This window comes from Momordica charantia (assembly GCF_013281855.1).
Source record: "Momordica charantia cultivar OHB3-1 chromosome 6 unlocalized genomic scaffold, Mcharantia_2.0 BLBB01000006.1, whole genome shotgun sequence".
NCBI lineage: Eukaryota > Viridiplantae > Streptophyta > Magnoliopsida > Cucurbitales > Cucurbitaceae > Momordica > Momordica charantia.
In genome coordinates this window covers 1,025,099-1,039,114 of record NW_028275164.1, presented here as the reverse complement: position 1 = coordinate 1,039,114, position 14,016 = coordinate 1,025,099, and the positions used below count along the sequence as shown (strand labels likewise).

Here is a 14,016-nt window from a genome sequence, read left to right as displayed (position 1 = left end):
AACTTTTGCTTTGGGAAGCTTTTGAATTCATTGCTAAATTACAAGAGGAGGAGGGGGGTTTGTTTATGGAGAAAAGGTTAAAGTTGATTGGGAATGAAAAGTAGAGAGTAGGGTTAAAGCTAAAGAAGAAAAGGCATTGGTAGTGGTTCCTTTTTGTTGATCAGCAAGAAAAATGCTTACTGTCAAGAAGAGAGAGAGGAGAGAGAGAGAGAGATGCTTTTCTTGGGTGTGTTGAGAGTGTAAAGGGTGAAGTGGGTAAGTTAGAAAGGTCCACTACATAAGATTACAAAATGATGGCTTTCTTTATGTTGTGGTTGTGGTAGAGTGAGTTGTGGCTGTGTCTGCTTCTTCAAATGCTTTCAAAACTTTGATTGATGCCATGGACATGGAGAAGCAAATCAACAAGGGACAATAAGGTCTTTTTGGTGTTTCAAATTGGAATCTTTCTTTGCTTTTCTCTGCTTTCTATAGTTTTGCTCTTTTTGAACTTTTTGTTGCTGAAACTATAAAACTATATGTTTTGAAACAGGAGAGAAGGGAATTGCAGGTCGTCATTATTGTTGTGTCAAACCATCTTTACACCTTATATTATAATCAAACCCCCTTTGCAAATTAATGTCTAGCAAATCTTCTCTTAAATTTCAATCTCAACATAGCTCAATTGGTTAAGACACCTATCTCCGACTTAAAAGTCGCGATATCTAATTCTCACTTTTTTTTAGTACACATTAATTACCTCTTTTTTTAGCAAAAAATTCTTTTATTTAAAATTTAAGAAATAAGGTGAGTGAGATTTGAAACTCTTACCTTCTGGTTTATCAGCATGTTATACTCAGGTTGACAACAAAATAAATATTCTAAAGTTAGACAATTATTTCATAAGATAGCACAGATATTATGGATAAAGTAAAAAGTAAAATTGTATGTTGTTTATTATGTTCACCAAAATAGTTGTGTACGAGTTGCAATATCATCTTTGGTTTGAGAACTATTGACAACACAATCTTTGGTTTGAGAACTATTGACAACACAACATAGCTTGTAATTCTTTTTTTAGCATATGGAGGTGGGGAGATTTAATCTTTCAATGTTTAAGAAGATATGTAATACCGAGACCAGTGGACTATGCTCACATCACGAAAAAAAGAAAAGAGTATATTTTCGTTCTTCATTATTAGAAAACTTATGGTTCAAATGGTTGGTAATATGAAAATAGCAATACAAAAATAATGGATTCAACCAAATAGAGTTTATAATAGGAAATAATATTTTATTATTTTTTTTCAAAAAAATATATTTGTAAACTAACCATTGGTACCAACTAAATATTTAGTTTGATATAAAATAATATTACTTAATTTATTAACTTTATAAAATTCGTAAGAATTATTATTTTTACAATATTATAATCTGTTATATCTTGAACGTTTCACATTAATACAAATGAAATATTATTACATCTTATTTTTAGAATTTTCAATATTTAAATTACAAAATAAGAAAGCAGGACCCTAATTTCGTGGAATAAACGGCGTCGTAAAGAGGTAGAGGAAACAGCGCGCCAGATTCAATTTGACAAAAGTTTAGGGGTTTAAGATTAATAAAAAAAATAAATTGACACGGAATCGCAGCTCACTTTACTTTGTCGGAGAGACTCTAAAATACGGTAGCATCCACTATTCACAACCTTTTTCCCCAAATTACATTCCGCCACGTCAGATGAAGAAACCTTACGTGTAATCAGAGTCCTTCTGCTTATTCCAATCCCATACTCTGTGCCGCACTGGAATATATTCTCCACCGTAACTTTTGTAACCATTAATCAGATGGCGCCACGTGGCCCCCACCCGATTAAGCCCCAAAAATACGAAACGCGAACTTAGAAACGGGTCTCAGTAAAGTCCTTTACTCTTTCTTTTTCCCGACTTCCCAAACAGCCTTTTTTTTCTTCCTTAAATTTCAATTCTTCTTCTAAATCTTTCAATAAAATCCGTTGAAACTTGGAACGAAATGATTGAGACGAAATTGAAAACTCAGAGATCGAACGACTCGTCGTCTATGAGGAAGTCGTCGTCGAGAAATTCCGAGTCGTCGCTTCACAGTCATATGGAGTCTCCTCACTCGCCACTGCGGTTCCACTCGCCGCTCCGATCCGACGCCGGCGACCCTCCCGAGACGCCTCCTTATGCCTCTCCGGATACCTCCCCTGAGAAGCTGCCTGATAACTCTAAGGCGATTGTTGTGGTTGATGTTGTTGATAAGAGTACTCAGTTCTCGCCGCTTCCGTCTCCCTACGCCGACTCCAGGAAGCCGCCCGCGGAGAACGCCAACTTCCCGGCGGATAGGTCGACTTCGTCTAAGGTTATGTTTAATCGGGCAATGAGGGAGGAGGTGCCGCAGTCGGTGACGAAGGTGGGGCCGGCTGCGACTGGAGGAGTGGAGGGTGGTGGTGGTGGCGGCGGCGGGAGATCGCCGAAGCAAATGGCGCCGGCACCGAGGAGGTCGAAGGCTGATGCGTTAACGAAGGCGGCTTTAGGCTTTAGAGTGTGTGAAGTGGCAGTTTGTTTGATTTCTTTTTCGGTTATGGCGTCTGATAAGACTCAGGGTTGGAGCGGTGACTCCTTTGATCGTTACAAGGAATACAGGTTTTTTTCCTTTTGTTTTTACACAATTTTCTTGACGCCTAATGACTATGGCTTTTTTATCTTAAGGCTATTAAACTAGAGAATATTGCAAGTTGGAGTTGGTGTTGCTTCTGGCTGTTGTGGAATTTGTACATTTAATTTTGATAATTTGCTTCTGAATTGACAAAAAGTGTCGTTTGTTCAATTCCTTCGGTTTAATCTGTGTGGATGTAACTATTTTAGCTTGTTCAGTTTGCGTCAACTAAATTTGCATTGTTAATCTTAAACTTGTAGCATGATCAGTGGGACCTCATAGGGATTTTACCGGACCTATTAGTTTTCCATTATTTGGATACTATTAATTTCCTTCCAAGGAGTGTCAGGGCTTGAAATAGTCACTGTTATTAATGGTTTTGAGAGTCTTCTGTTTCTTGTGTGTACCTCATTGTCATCACATGAGTAGGTGCTTTAATTGTAGCTTCGATTTCAAGGTACGTCTTGATCATTCTAAATGACGAGTGCCATGTTAAAAAATGGAGGTGTCACCTTCGTTCCAACCCATTGATGGTAAAATTCTCAATGATCTCAACAATCCAAAAGAATTCTTTAGCTACACTATTCATTTCTGTCTGATCCACAACTTTTTGGTACATATTCTGACATGGAAACCTTTATTCCTTCCCAAGCCATTTGCTGCTTTGAGTTACAAGTTTTTGGTCCTCATGTTGATTTTTGGCATGATTTGAAGTGTGTGAACTTTGAAGGATTGTTGTGGAAGAAATTTCACTATCAGTGTTGTTGCATAATTTCCATGCCTTTTTGTGATCAGTCATGCATGACATTATTCTTAGCTTCCCTTGTATTGCAAGAATACATCAATTATCCGTGCTATAATGTGAGAACCGTACCTATATAGAATCTCATTTTAAATTATCTCTTCCTTTTGCACTTTTCTACTAGTTTATATGTTTTTCCCTGCCTTATATTATCTAATTAAGTCCATTTGTTAACAGGTACTGCCTCACTGTGAATGTAATTGCATTTATATATGCGGCATTTCAAGCGTTTGATCTTGTCTATACTCTAATCAAGAAAAAACATATGATACGTCATTATCTCCGCTATCACTTTGATTTCTTCGTGGATCAGGTTAGTTGGGCAAATATTGGCTCTGGATGAATATTGTTTAATAATATCTATAGCCATGTTTTCACTGCTCCAATGAATTAATGTGTTTCTACGGTTGTGGTTTGTTTAGTACAGTACTATAACCTGATGAATAGCAATTAGCATACTTGGGCTAGAAGAAACTCGCTGAATTTGTAATGTTGCTTGGAAGAACACATGCACTTAGAGTACTTTTTATGCTGTATAGATTGACTGAGGATCACTGAACTGAAATTAGAATAATCATTCGAGTGAAGATGAACTTGATTGCTGATCTCTTGTCTTCTCTAATGATTGATTGTGCGGAAGTGGATGTGGATGGTTCAAACTTCTGTCTAATTCAAATATCTAAATTACTAAATTACTGGGAGTAAATTATTGTAGCTGATCTGGTCATCAAGTCTTCTCCCTTCTTGAGTCGTAAATTGTAATTTCTTGATATCCGAGATTTGTTAGCTACTCTGTGGCTTAGGTTCTTCATCAACCGATGATGTAATCCTTGTTCTGTTGACTATATACTGGCAGGTACTAGCATATCTTCTCATATCATCGTCATCTTCGGCCGCCACCCGTGTGGACGACTGGCAATCGAATTGGGGAAAAGACGAGTTCACGCAGATGGCCACTGCATCGGTCAGCATGTCCTTCCTTGCCTTTGTTGCTTTTGCCTTTAGTTCGCTTATCTCTGGTTACAACCTTTGTACCCGTGATCCTGCGTGAAATTAAAATCTCAGCCATGTTCGTTTTTCCCTGCAAAGAGAAAATTTTATATTGTCAATCCAAAATTATTATGATTTTTTTTTTCTGATGTTGTACAGAGATATCATAGCTAGCTTTTGACCTTACAATAAAGAGGATACCAAATTGTAAAACGGTTGGGTTATTTTTATTGGATATTTTTTTTTGCATATAAATGAAGCTTCTATGCTCTTAAGCAGCAAATGGCCCCTATATAGAATGATAGAACATGAACATGGTTCATCATAAGCATTTATTTTCCAGCTTTTTGCAGTATTTCTTTTTCTTTTTCTTTTTTTATAATCCTTTTTCATGGTCAGCTTTTTAATTTATTTTTTTCTTTGGTTCACTAGAGGCATGATAGAGATTACAATTCTCTATGTTTTAAAAAGTGGGCAGTGTTACATATGCTATCCACCTGTCAAAGTGTCATCAATTTGTATTATAAAACTTCATCATGAAGAAAATAACGTTGAAACTTTTTTCCTCTCGGTGTCATGTCTTATATTATTAATTAATAAAGCACAGTCAAATAATTCAAACAAATAAAATCCAGATAATATAAAATATTATTCACTTTTTTTTTCCTCCAGATTTTTGTCATGTCTTTCTTATATTTTGTTTTTGGTTGTTGATTAAACTAACCTGATTTTTATTACATATCTTTGTAATTCCAAAAGAATGACCTTGAATTGAGATTTTTTGGGTCGACTTTAATATAACTAATATTTGTAACTTTTTAGAAGAAAATAAAATGAGGTTTTGTGTTCTAGTATAAAACTATATGCGTGTATATTCCTCATTTGGTCGTAATTTTATATCCTAATTACAATTTACAATAATTGTTTGGCCCTTGAATTATAAATAAAATTTAATTATGCCCTAAAAATAAGGAAATCTTCAAATATGTTCTTCAACAGATTGTTCCAAAAATGTCTATAAAGTTTTGAATGAAATGTATTGCAGTATCCATCCGTACAATCTATAAAATACAAAACAATGTAATAATTTTACCGTAAGGTATAATTAAAAATAGATTTTAATAATTATTAAGAGATTCGATTTTCAACAAGACAGTTTGGCCGAGTGGTCTAAGGCGCCAGATTTAGGCTCTGGTCCGAAAGGGCGTGGGTTCAAATCCCACAGCTGTCACAAGTTTTGGAATTAATTTTGTTATTCTTACCGGCCCAATGGAATGATAGCCCATTACGAAAGGCCCTTCGAGATTGGGCTCATATTGGGCCCAAAGAAACCCTCTCATAATTTGGGACGCCGACAAGAGGAGAGAGAGAAGACGACAGCTGCGCTGGCCCATGAGCCGTCCCATACTCTGCTCCACGATTTGTCAAATCGGTCTCCCTCACCTCACCCAATCTTTTCCCTCATGTACACGTCGCTTCTCTTCTTAGGAATTTTTTTTCTTTTTTTTTTCCGCTCTTGATCAAATCACATATCTTTTATAATATTACTATAGATTATAACGTAGAGAAATTATGCTATCTGTACCTTCATTATATTTAAAAATATTTAAATCATAACTTAATTTTGTATGGCTCATAGTTCTTTTTTAATATGTTGGTGAGATTCAAAGCTACGAAAATATATATTTTATATGTGAGTTTATTTGTTTCATGTTACGGGTTTTTTAATCTTGTAGGTTAAAATAAATGAAAACTTGTAAAATATGCTCTCTCCCATGCATATATTAGTATTTACAATTCAATAAATCTACGTAAAACATCAAAGAAATTACAATATGTGAAAGTGGAGATTTGTACCGTGTTGACTAGTTGAACTATACTCAAGTTGACAATTACAAAAAAACTGAAATCTTTTAACGTTAACTTATTAAATTAACTCGTCAAATATCTCTCTTATTTTAAATCTTAAAAAACATATTGGCCACAACAAAATTGTTGATGTCTCAATATTTAATTTTATATATCTTTTAACTAGAAAACAACTTTCACTTACCAATACCAATATTATCACAACTTAGCGATAAAAATATATAATTCATTCTCGTGCAATCAGGAGTTTAAAATCTCTCATCCTATATTTATCATACTAAAAGAAATTATTTAGCAAGATTACCATAGATTTAAATTACAATGTTGGTACCCGAATTATGAAGGAATAATAAGTTCCTAGGTTATAAGAAGTTCCTAAAAATGCATTTCAATTTTTTATGTCGTGTATAATTAATTTTAAAATAATAAGTCTCATAACTTTCAAACTTTTATCTAATAGGTTTTTTATTAAAAAAAAAACTAAGTCTTATCAATTTCTATCTTTCTCGTGGCTACTACTAAAAAATTTGACAATGGATCGACAAAAAATAAATTTTACGGATCAGTGCTCAAACATCGTTCTATGTTAGATACACTCTACAAAATCAAATAATATTATAAGTTATGTGATATTATATGATTCTTCATTCCAATTAAAATTTTACCTTTTCAACCAAAACAGAAAAAGGAGAAAAAAGACAACCAATTGTACCACCAAACCAAACACAAAGCCAGATGACTTTCTTTGGACAGATTTAGCTGTAAAAAAAGGAAAAAAAGAAAGAAAAAAAAAAGCACTTTTCATTTTAGAAACCTCTCTATATTTTTATATTAAAAGGCTGTCACCAAAACTTCAGTTTCCCATTTGGACACGTGGCCCAATCATTGCAACGATTTGTTTATCTCTTCCACTTCTTTAAAGGCAGTTTAATAATAGTACATTTTCCCTAAATTAATATTTGGAATTTCTTCTTTTTTTCTTTTTTCCCTTGGGTAAGAGTTATTAAATATTAAATACATGTTGCTTCAAAAAAGAAAAAAACAACTAACATTTATTTCATGATTGCCAACTACATGCCATAGAGGCTTTTTGAAAAGTGTTCATGAGATCTTATTTCCAGAATTACCCTTCTCTTTTCAATATTTGAATTATACTTGATTTATGTATTATGGCATGAAATTATTCTTCAATCACAAAGCATAATTAATGTAAAAAAAAAAATCACAAAGCATAATTTAACATCTTTTTAGAGTCGGAAATTATTTTTGTGGTTTTAATTTAGTTTTAATTTTAATTTGATTCTTATACTTTTTAAAATTTCATTAGGATTCATATTATCAATTAGATTAAAATTAATAAAGCTAAACCGTAAATGATTTACTTCTTTTTTTGAGATTGGAGATGGAAAAAAAATCCAAATTTTCATAACCGACATATTTGTTGTACTAAAAAAATTATAAAATTAAAATTCACCCAATATTCACATCAATAATAGAAAATTACTATAAATTCAAAGTGATTACAACAATTGGATAAGAAAAAAAAAACTAAATGTTCCAATGTATGAATGCTCATAATTTTAACCTTTTACAAGTACAACATAATTGAATAATTATTGAATCATGTTCAAGAACTAACTCAATAATGTCTTAATAACCCCTAAAAGTATTGAATAATGGCAAATAAAGTACAATAACTAGTATCTTATTACTTTAATGAAATGTGTGAATTATTAATAAATTATCAATTAAATTGTACTTTTTGAAAGGTCGTGTGAGAAGGTAAATAATGAGGGAGAATTTTGGAATTAGGTGGATAGGATAGGACCACTCTAACCTATTTACTTGCCTCACGTGTATGGGGGAGTGGGTGATATCTATTCATTTCTGTACTCGTGTGGAGCCCACGTACGCCCTCGAAAGTGATAACACAAGCGTGGACAATGTTGCTCGATAAATTACAAGTTTAATCATTCAACTTTTGATATGATATCGATGACTATCTTCGCACACTTTTGTTGCTTGTTAGGAAGCATATGCCTTGCACAAACTACCCAATTTTGTAGTGTCATGCCTTTGGAAAACTAGGTGTAGTAGTTAGGCATTATTAGCAAAAGAGTAATCTTTCGAGATTGGTTGTTGTATGTCACCACCTCTCAACTATCCCACACATTTGATAAGATTGTTTGTGCAAAGCAATAGTTAAAGTGCATTGGGTTTTACGGTCTAGTTGTTAATACTCCTTATCTTCTCGGAGAATTCAAATTCATCGAGTTCATGCTACAGACAACAAGCAGTTAAGTTTCTAAACTTTAAAAAGTGTTTAATACGACTCTAAACTTTTAATTTGTCTTCTTCGTCGAGTTCAAAGTGTTCCTTTGGTATTTAATTTTGTATTTGTAATAGTTTCATAACTTATTCATCATTTTTTTTAATTTATGGATTTATTAGATAGAAAATTGAATTGTATCTAATAAGGTCTAACCATTCAGTATCGTATCTAATAGATTGGCGAATTTTATAAAATGTTTATACAAAATTGAAGGTTTAGGGACCAATTCTAAATCTAAAGCTATAAATATAAGTTAGTTAATAACAATGTAATTGGTACGAGAGATTGCGAGGGATTTGTTAGGGGATGTTTACATATTACCTTCTATGTGGAGAGCTCACTGACATTATTTAAAAAGAAAAAAGTCAGAGTTATATTTTTAGTTTATATAATTTAATCACACTATTTAATCGATGCATTTCTTAAATTTTAAGTATTTACAATTTTTTTTTTCGACAACATGTGAGGGTGAGAATTCGAATTTTTTCAATCTTTTAATCCTAATTAATTGATGAACATATCTTGAAAAATTACAGAAATTCAATTGACCAATATAAGAGTGGTAAGATTTAGCCAGTATTACTAAAGCGAGTATAGCTCACTAGTAATATGACGGTATCTAATAAATCTTATTTTATAATAACGTATTAAACTTGTAGGTTCTGTTACTAACAATCAAAGCACCGCAGTTCTAGTAGTTAAAATACTTCTGTCTTCCATAACTTTTACTTTCTTATTTATGATATCATATTTATATATAAAAAATGTCTAATTGAAAAAAACAAAATCATATTTTAGATTTTTTCAAAAAGAAAAAAAAAATCTCTTATTTATCAAATGCACACATAATTGTGCGTGTTAAATATTATTTGAGATTGATACGGATATTAAAATTTTACGAATTTTTTAATAAATTATTTGAGATGGTGTAACTATAAGGTAGGAGAAACACTTTTTCTCTTTTTTCTTTTTACATTTTTGAGTAATTATTTATCGAGAGCTTAAATTCTAAATTAATAATTTTTCTATGGAAAGCAAAAAAACCATCCTAACACACTATTACAAGATTTAAAAAAGAAAGAAGAAAAAAAAACTTATTGAGGAAGTTTACAAGGAAGGAAGGATGTAAACTTCATGACCGTGACACGCTGTCCGTCCGCATAGAACGACATTCCCATTTCCCCCATCAACCCTTCAAATTCACGACAAGCAAACTAAACTTTACTGTAAAAATAAAATTTTGAAGAGGACATGAACGTCATTGCTGCAATGTGTGAAGGGCAGAACCGTCCTTTCGCCCCCGCACGATGCCGATGCCACGTTGAATTCTTCTCATTCTCCAGCGGAGACAGCAGAAGAACGGAATGTGTAATAATATAAAAGAGCCTTTTTCAAACGCACAAAAAGGGAAGAATGCGAAATCGGCAGTTGCAGGCCGCGCCGGTGGGAGAGAGGTCGCGCTCTCGCTGAGCTCTTTCTTCGCACGCCGCCCCGGTGGGCGACGGGTCTCGCTCACATCACCACTTCCACTTTCCCCCCATTTAGCTTTCTTCTCATTTCTCCTTCATTTTCTCCTCCGCATCCGATTGCCCAATTCCCCATTTTCCCCCAAAATTCCACCCTCTTGTCTTCTTCGCCATCTTGGTCCTTTTATGTGCCACCACCCCACCAATAAAACACCCCCCAATTTTCCTTTATCTCTGTTTCTATATATGTATTCCTCTCTCGCTCTCTGATATTTTACCCGGAGAACGCAATCGTTAGGTGTTTCTTCTTCATGGGATCCTTTTGAGGTGCGGATTTTGTTTATGTTTATGGGTATTGCTTGATCTGTTTCGGTTTTCTTCAACTACCCAATTTTAATGGCATTGAATTGATTGATTGTTTGTTTGTCGTTTGATTGCATTTATTGCCTGCAAGCTGTTTGTGGGTTGGTTTTAATTAAAAAAGTTAATGATTATAAGTCTTTTGTTTGTTGGGTGGATTTGTTTTCGATAATTGCGCATCGAATTTGGATGAGTGGATCCCTATTCCCTGTTCTATTTGTTCTTTCGGCTGCTTTTTTTTTTTTTTTTTTAATATCTTATTTGACGGCTTTGATTGGAAAGTTTCTGAGATAAGACACACACATAATTGAGCTGTTTTGGTCGCCGTTTTGCTTTATTACCGAATCGGAGGTCATCTTTTTTAGCTTCATATTACTTCCTGTTTGTATTGGAAATGTGTGAATTGTTCTCTTTCTCTGGGTGTGCAGATATATATGTATTTTGTCTTTTTTGTGAGCTTTGTTACTGCTGTTAAATAATTAGATTCTGGGTTCTCCGCTGATTTTGGGATATTGAGATGCCGGGAATCGCCATGGATGAAGTTCGTGAAGAAAGAGCTGCGAACAAACATTATGGTACTTTGGTTCCTATGGAAGATCCGTACGGGAACAGGTCGCCCAAGAGCGGGTTGAGTCTTCAGAGCCCTGGAAGTGTTCATGATGATATCCCTGTTGATGGCTTGGTTGATACTTCTATTGAGAAGCTTTATGAAAATGTCTGTGATATGCAAAGTTCGGATCAGTCGCCTTCGAGGCGTAGCTTTGGATCTGATGGCGAGGAATCCCGGATCGATTCTGAACTGAATCATCTTGTAGGGGGAGAGATGAGGGAGGTGGAGATAATAAGGGAGGAAGAAGACATTGTTGAGAAGCCTGAAAATACTTTTCCTAGTGATTCTGTGAAGGATTCGCCATCTGTGGATAAGAAGGAGAAGACAGAAAATACGCAATCTGGAAGTTCAAAACGTCTTTCCCTTGGAAAGAAAGCTTCTCACTTGCAGTTGGACCATGAGGCATCCCCAAAATCAAGTCCTAGGGGGAAGGGTTTGTCTGATAGACCTCCCATTGGCAGAAAGAATGAAAAAAGTACGAAAAAACTTAGTCCGGTTGCCTCTCACACAAAGAAACAGAAAGATTCACCTTTAAAAGGCTCTAAATTGCCTAATGGAACGGAGGATTTAAATGAATCAATGATGGATAATCCTGATCTAGGACCATTTCTACTCAACCAAGCAAGGAATTTAGTTTCTTCAGGGGAGAATCTGCAGAAAGCTCTTCTATTAGGTCTTCGCGCTGCAAAATCTTTTGAAATGTCTGCAAATGGGAAACCGAACTTAGAATTTGTTATGTGTTTGCACGTCACAGCAGCTATATACTGCAGTTTAGGCCAGTACAGCGAGGCGATACCTCTTTTGGAGCACTCCATTGAGATTCCTGCCATTGAGGAAGGCCACGAGCATGCGCTCGCCAAATTTGCCGGTCATATGCAGTTGGGTGATACCTATGCAATGCTGGGTCAGCTGGAAAATTCTCTAGTCTGTTATACAACTGGATTAGAGGTGCAGAAACAAGTTTTAGGAGAAGCAGACCTCAGAGTTGGTGAGACCTATAGGTATTTAGCTGAAGCCCATGTTCAAGCCTTGCAATTTGATGAGGCTGAGAAGTTTTGTCAATTGGCTCTTGATATTCATAAAAAGAATATTGGTCCTGCTTCTCTTGAAGAGGCTGCAGATAGGAGGCTTATGGGCCTTATATGCGAAACAAAAGGCAATCACGAAGCTGCGCTCGAACATCTTGTTTTAGCCGGCATGTCCATGGTGGCAAATGGCCAGGAGATGGATGTGGCAGCAGTTGATTGTAGTATTGGAGATTCATACTTATCGCTGTCCCGTTACGATGAGGCTGTTTTTGCTTATCAGAAAGCCCTTACTGTTTTCAAGACCACCAAAGGAGAGAACCATCCAGCAGTTGGGTCGGTGTATATTCGTCTTGCTGATTTGTACAACAAGACTGGGAAAATGAGGGAATCACTATCTTACTGTGAAAATGCCCTTCGAATTTATGAAAAGCCTGTCCCGGGGATTCCTCCGGAGGAGATCGCTTGCGGTCTTACTGATATTGCTGCTATTTATGAATCAATGAATGAAGTTGAGCAAGCGATCAAATTATTACAGAAGGCATTGAAGATATATAACGATGCCCCGGGTCAGCAAAATACCATTGCTGGAATTGAAGCCCAGATGGGCGTATTGTATTATATGTTGGGAAACTATTCTGAATCTTACGACACCTTCAAGATTGCAATTCCGAAGCTCCGCAATAGTGGAGAGAAAAAATCGGCCTTCTTCGGTATAGCCCTTAACCAAATGGGGCTAGCATGTGTTCAGAAATACGCCATAAATGAAGCTGTCGAGTTATTTGAAGAGGCCAAGACCATACTAGAGCAAGAATGCGGCCCGTATCATCCTGATACTCTTGGGGTATATAGTAACCTTGCTGGAACATACGACGCCATTGGCAGGTAATGTAGCCACCTTTCTACCGTGATATATGTCAATAATCCCTTTCTATATCTGTGAAAGTCTCCGTAATCAAGTTGGTTTTTAATATCATGTCGTTAAGACGTGTTGATGGTGTCATTTTATTTATGATGTAATGCAAAAGATTATGCAACTTTGCAAGTATTTTCCATTTTGATTGATTGGTTTCCTCCCATGAACTCTTTATACAGGTTGGATGATGCAATTGAAATCTTGGAGCATATTGTTGGCATGCGGGAGGAAAAACTCGGGACAGCGAATCCTGACGTTGACGATGAGAAGAGGAGGTTGTCTGAGTTGTTGAAAGAAGCAGGCAGAGTTCGGAGCCGAAAGGCGAGATCGCTCGAGACTCTTCTCGATGCCAATACTCATCCGGTAAACAACAAAGGCATTAAGGTTTGATAAAAGATCGCACATCATCAGAGCGATCATCGTCGCCGTGTCTAGAACCGATTCAGAAACATGGCTATTAGTTGTGGTTGAGTAAATTCCTGATCGTTGAGGTTGTTCGAATACTAGGATGCGGCGTTTTCGTGTGCGTTGTCGATTAAGTTATCATGTAAGAAGTCATATTGTTCTTGTATATTTTTACATGTAAGTGAAGACATTGTCATTTTGTATATCACATTGTTCTGGAATTACGATATTGTTTTGGATACAGTTTTTGAATGAAATTACGTGGATGATGTCCCTGCTGTTGTATTATACCATAGAACCTTAACTGGACAGTCTCTTGCCCTTTTTTTTTCCTTCAAAGAGCAGCTTCTTCCTTGTTATACAAGCCCTATACTTTCAAACGAACTTTCCAACATTTATTTTTGTCTCTGTATTTTTTATTTTGATAATATATTTTCAAATTGATCATGTACTTTTGGTCTCTGTATTTTTTATCTATTTATTTTCATTTTTATCTTCTTTATTTCAATAATAATAATAATAAGTTTGTATTAAAGGAATTTTAATATAAATAAAAAATTTGTTAAAATTTCACAAATAATAA

General features: G+C 35.1%; 2 protein-coding genes and 1 non-coding gene across 5 annotated transcripts; all 3 read left to right on the top strand.

Annotated features, from left to right (window-relative positions):
- Nucleotides 1-1,892: 1,892 nt before the first annotated feature.
- LOC111007480 (CASP-like protein 4A2) lies at nt 1,893-4,742 on the top strand. The gene is made up of 3 exons (XM_022279863.2): nt 1,893-2,645; nt 3,638-3,773; nt 4,317-4,742. The coding sequence occupies exons 1-3, from the start codon at nt 2,011-2,013 to the stop codon at nt 4,509-4,511; spliced, it is 966 nt and encodes a 321-aa protein (XP_022135555.1). The 5' UTR covers nt 1,893-2,010; the 3' UTR covers nt 4,512-4,742.
- Nucleotides 4,743-5,601: 859 nt separating this feature from the next.
- TRNAL-UAG (transfer RNA leucine (anticodon UAG)) lies at nt 5,602-5,681 on the top strand. Its single transcript has one exon. It is a non-coding gene; the product is annotated as a tRNA-Leu (tRNA).
- A 4,341-nt stretch (nt 5,682-10,022) lies between these two features.
- KLCR3 (Tetratricopeptide repeat (TPR)-like superfamily protein) lies at nt 10,023-13,721 on the top strand. 3 transcript variants are annotated; one of them, XM_022279182.2, is made up of 3 exons: nt 10,023-10,444; nt 10,995-12,997; nt 13,208-13,721. In XM_022279182.2, exons 2-3 carry the CDS (start codon nt 10,995-10,997, stop codon nt 13,416-13,418), a joined length of 2,214 nt encoding a protein of 737 aa, XP_022134874.1. In that variant the 5' UTR covers nt 10,023-10,444; the 3' UTR covers nt 13,419-13,721. The 3 variants fall into 3 exon arrangements, with proteins under 3 accessions (XP_022134874.1, XP_022134873.1, XP_022134872.1); XM_022279181.2 differs by having other exon boundaries at nt 10,906-12,997; XM_022279180.2 differs by having other exon boundaries at nt 10,024-10,444; nt 10,961-12,997.
- The last annotated feature ends 295 nt before the right edge of the window (nt 13,722-14,016 follow it).

Bases quoted from the DNA above. Each gene is read 5' to 3' on its own strand.
- KLCR3 (XM_022279182.2), top strand. From the start codon at position 10,995: ATGCCGGGAATCGCCATGGATGAAGTTCGTGAAGAAAGAGCTGCGAAC. The intron at 12,998-13,207 runs GTAATGTAGCCA...CTCTTTATACAG, and splicing joins ACATACGACGCCATTGGCAG to GTTGGATGATGCAATTGAAA.
- LOC111007480 (XM_022279863.2), top strand. From the start codon at position 2,011: ATGATTGAGACGAAATTGAAAACTCAGAGATCGAACGACTCGTCGTCT. The intron at 2,646-3,637 runs GTTTTTTTCCTT...ATTTGTTAACAG, and splicing joins GATCGTTACAAGGAATACAG to GTACTGCCTCACTGTGAATG. The intron at 3,774-4,316 runs GTTAGTTGGGCA...ATATACTGGCAG, and splicing joins TTGATTTCTTCGTGGATCAG to GTACTAGCATATCTTCTCAT.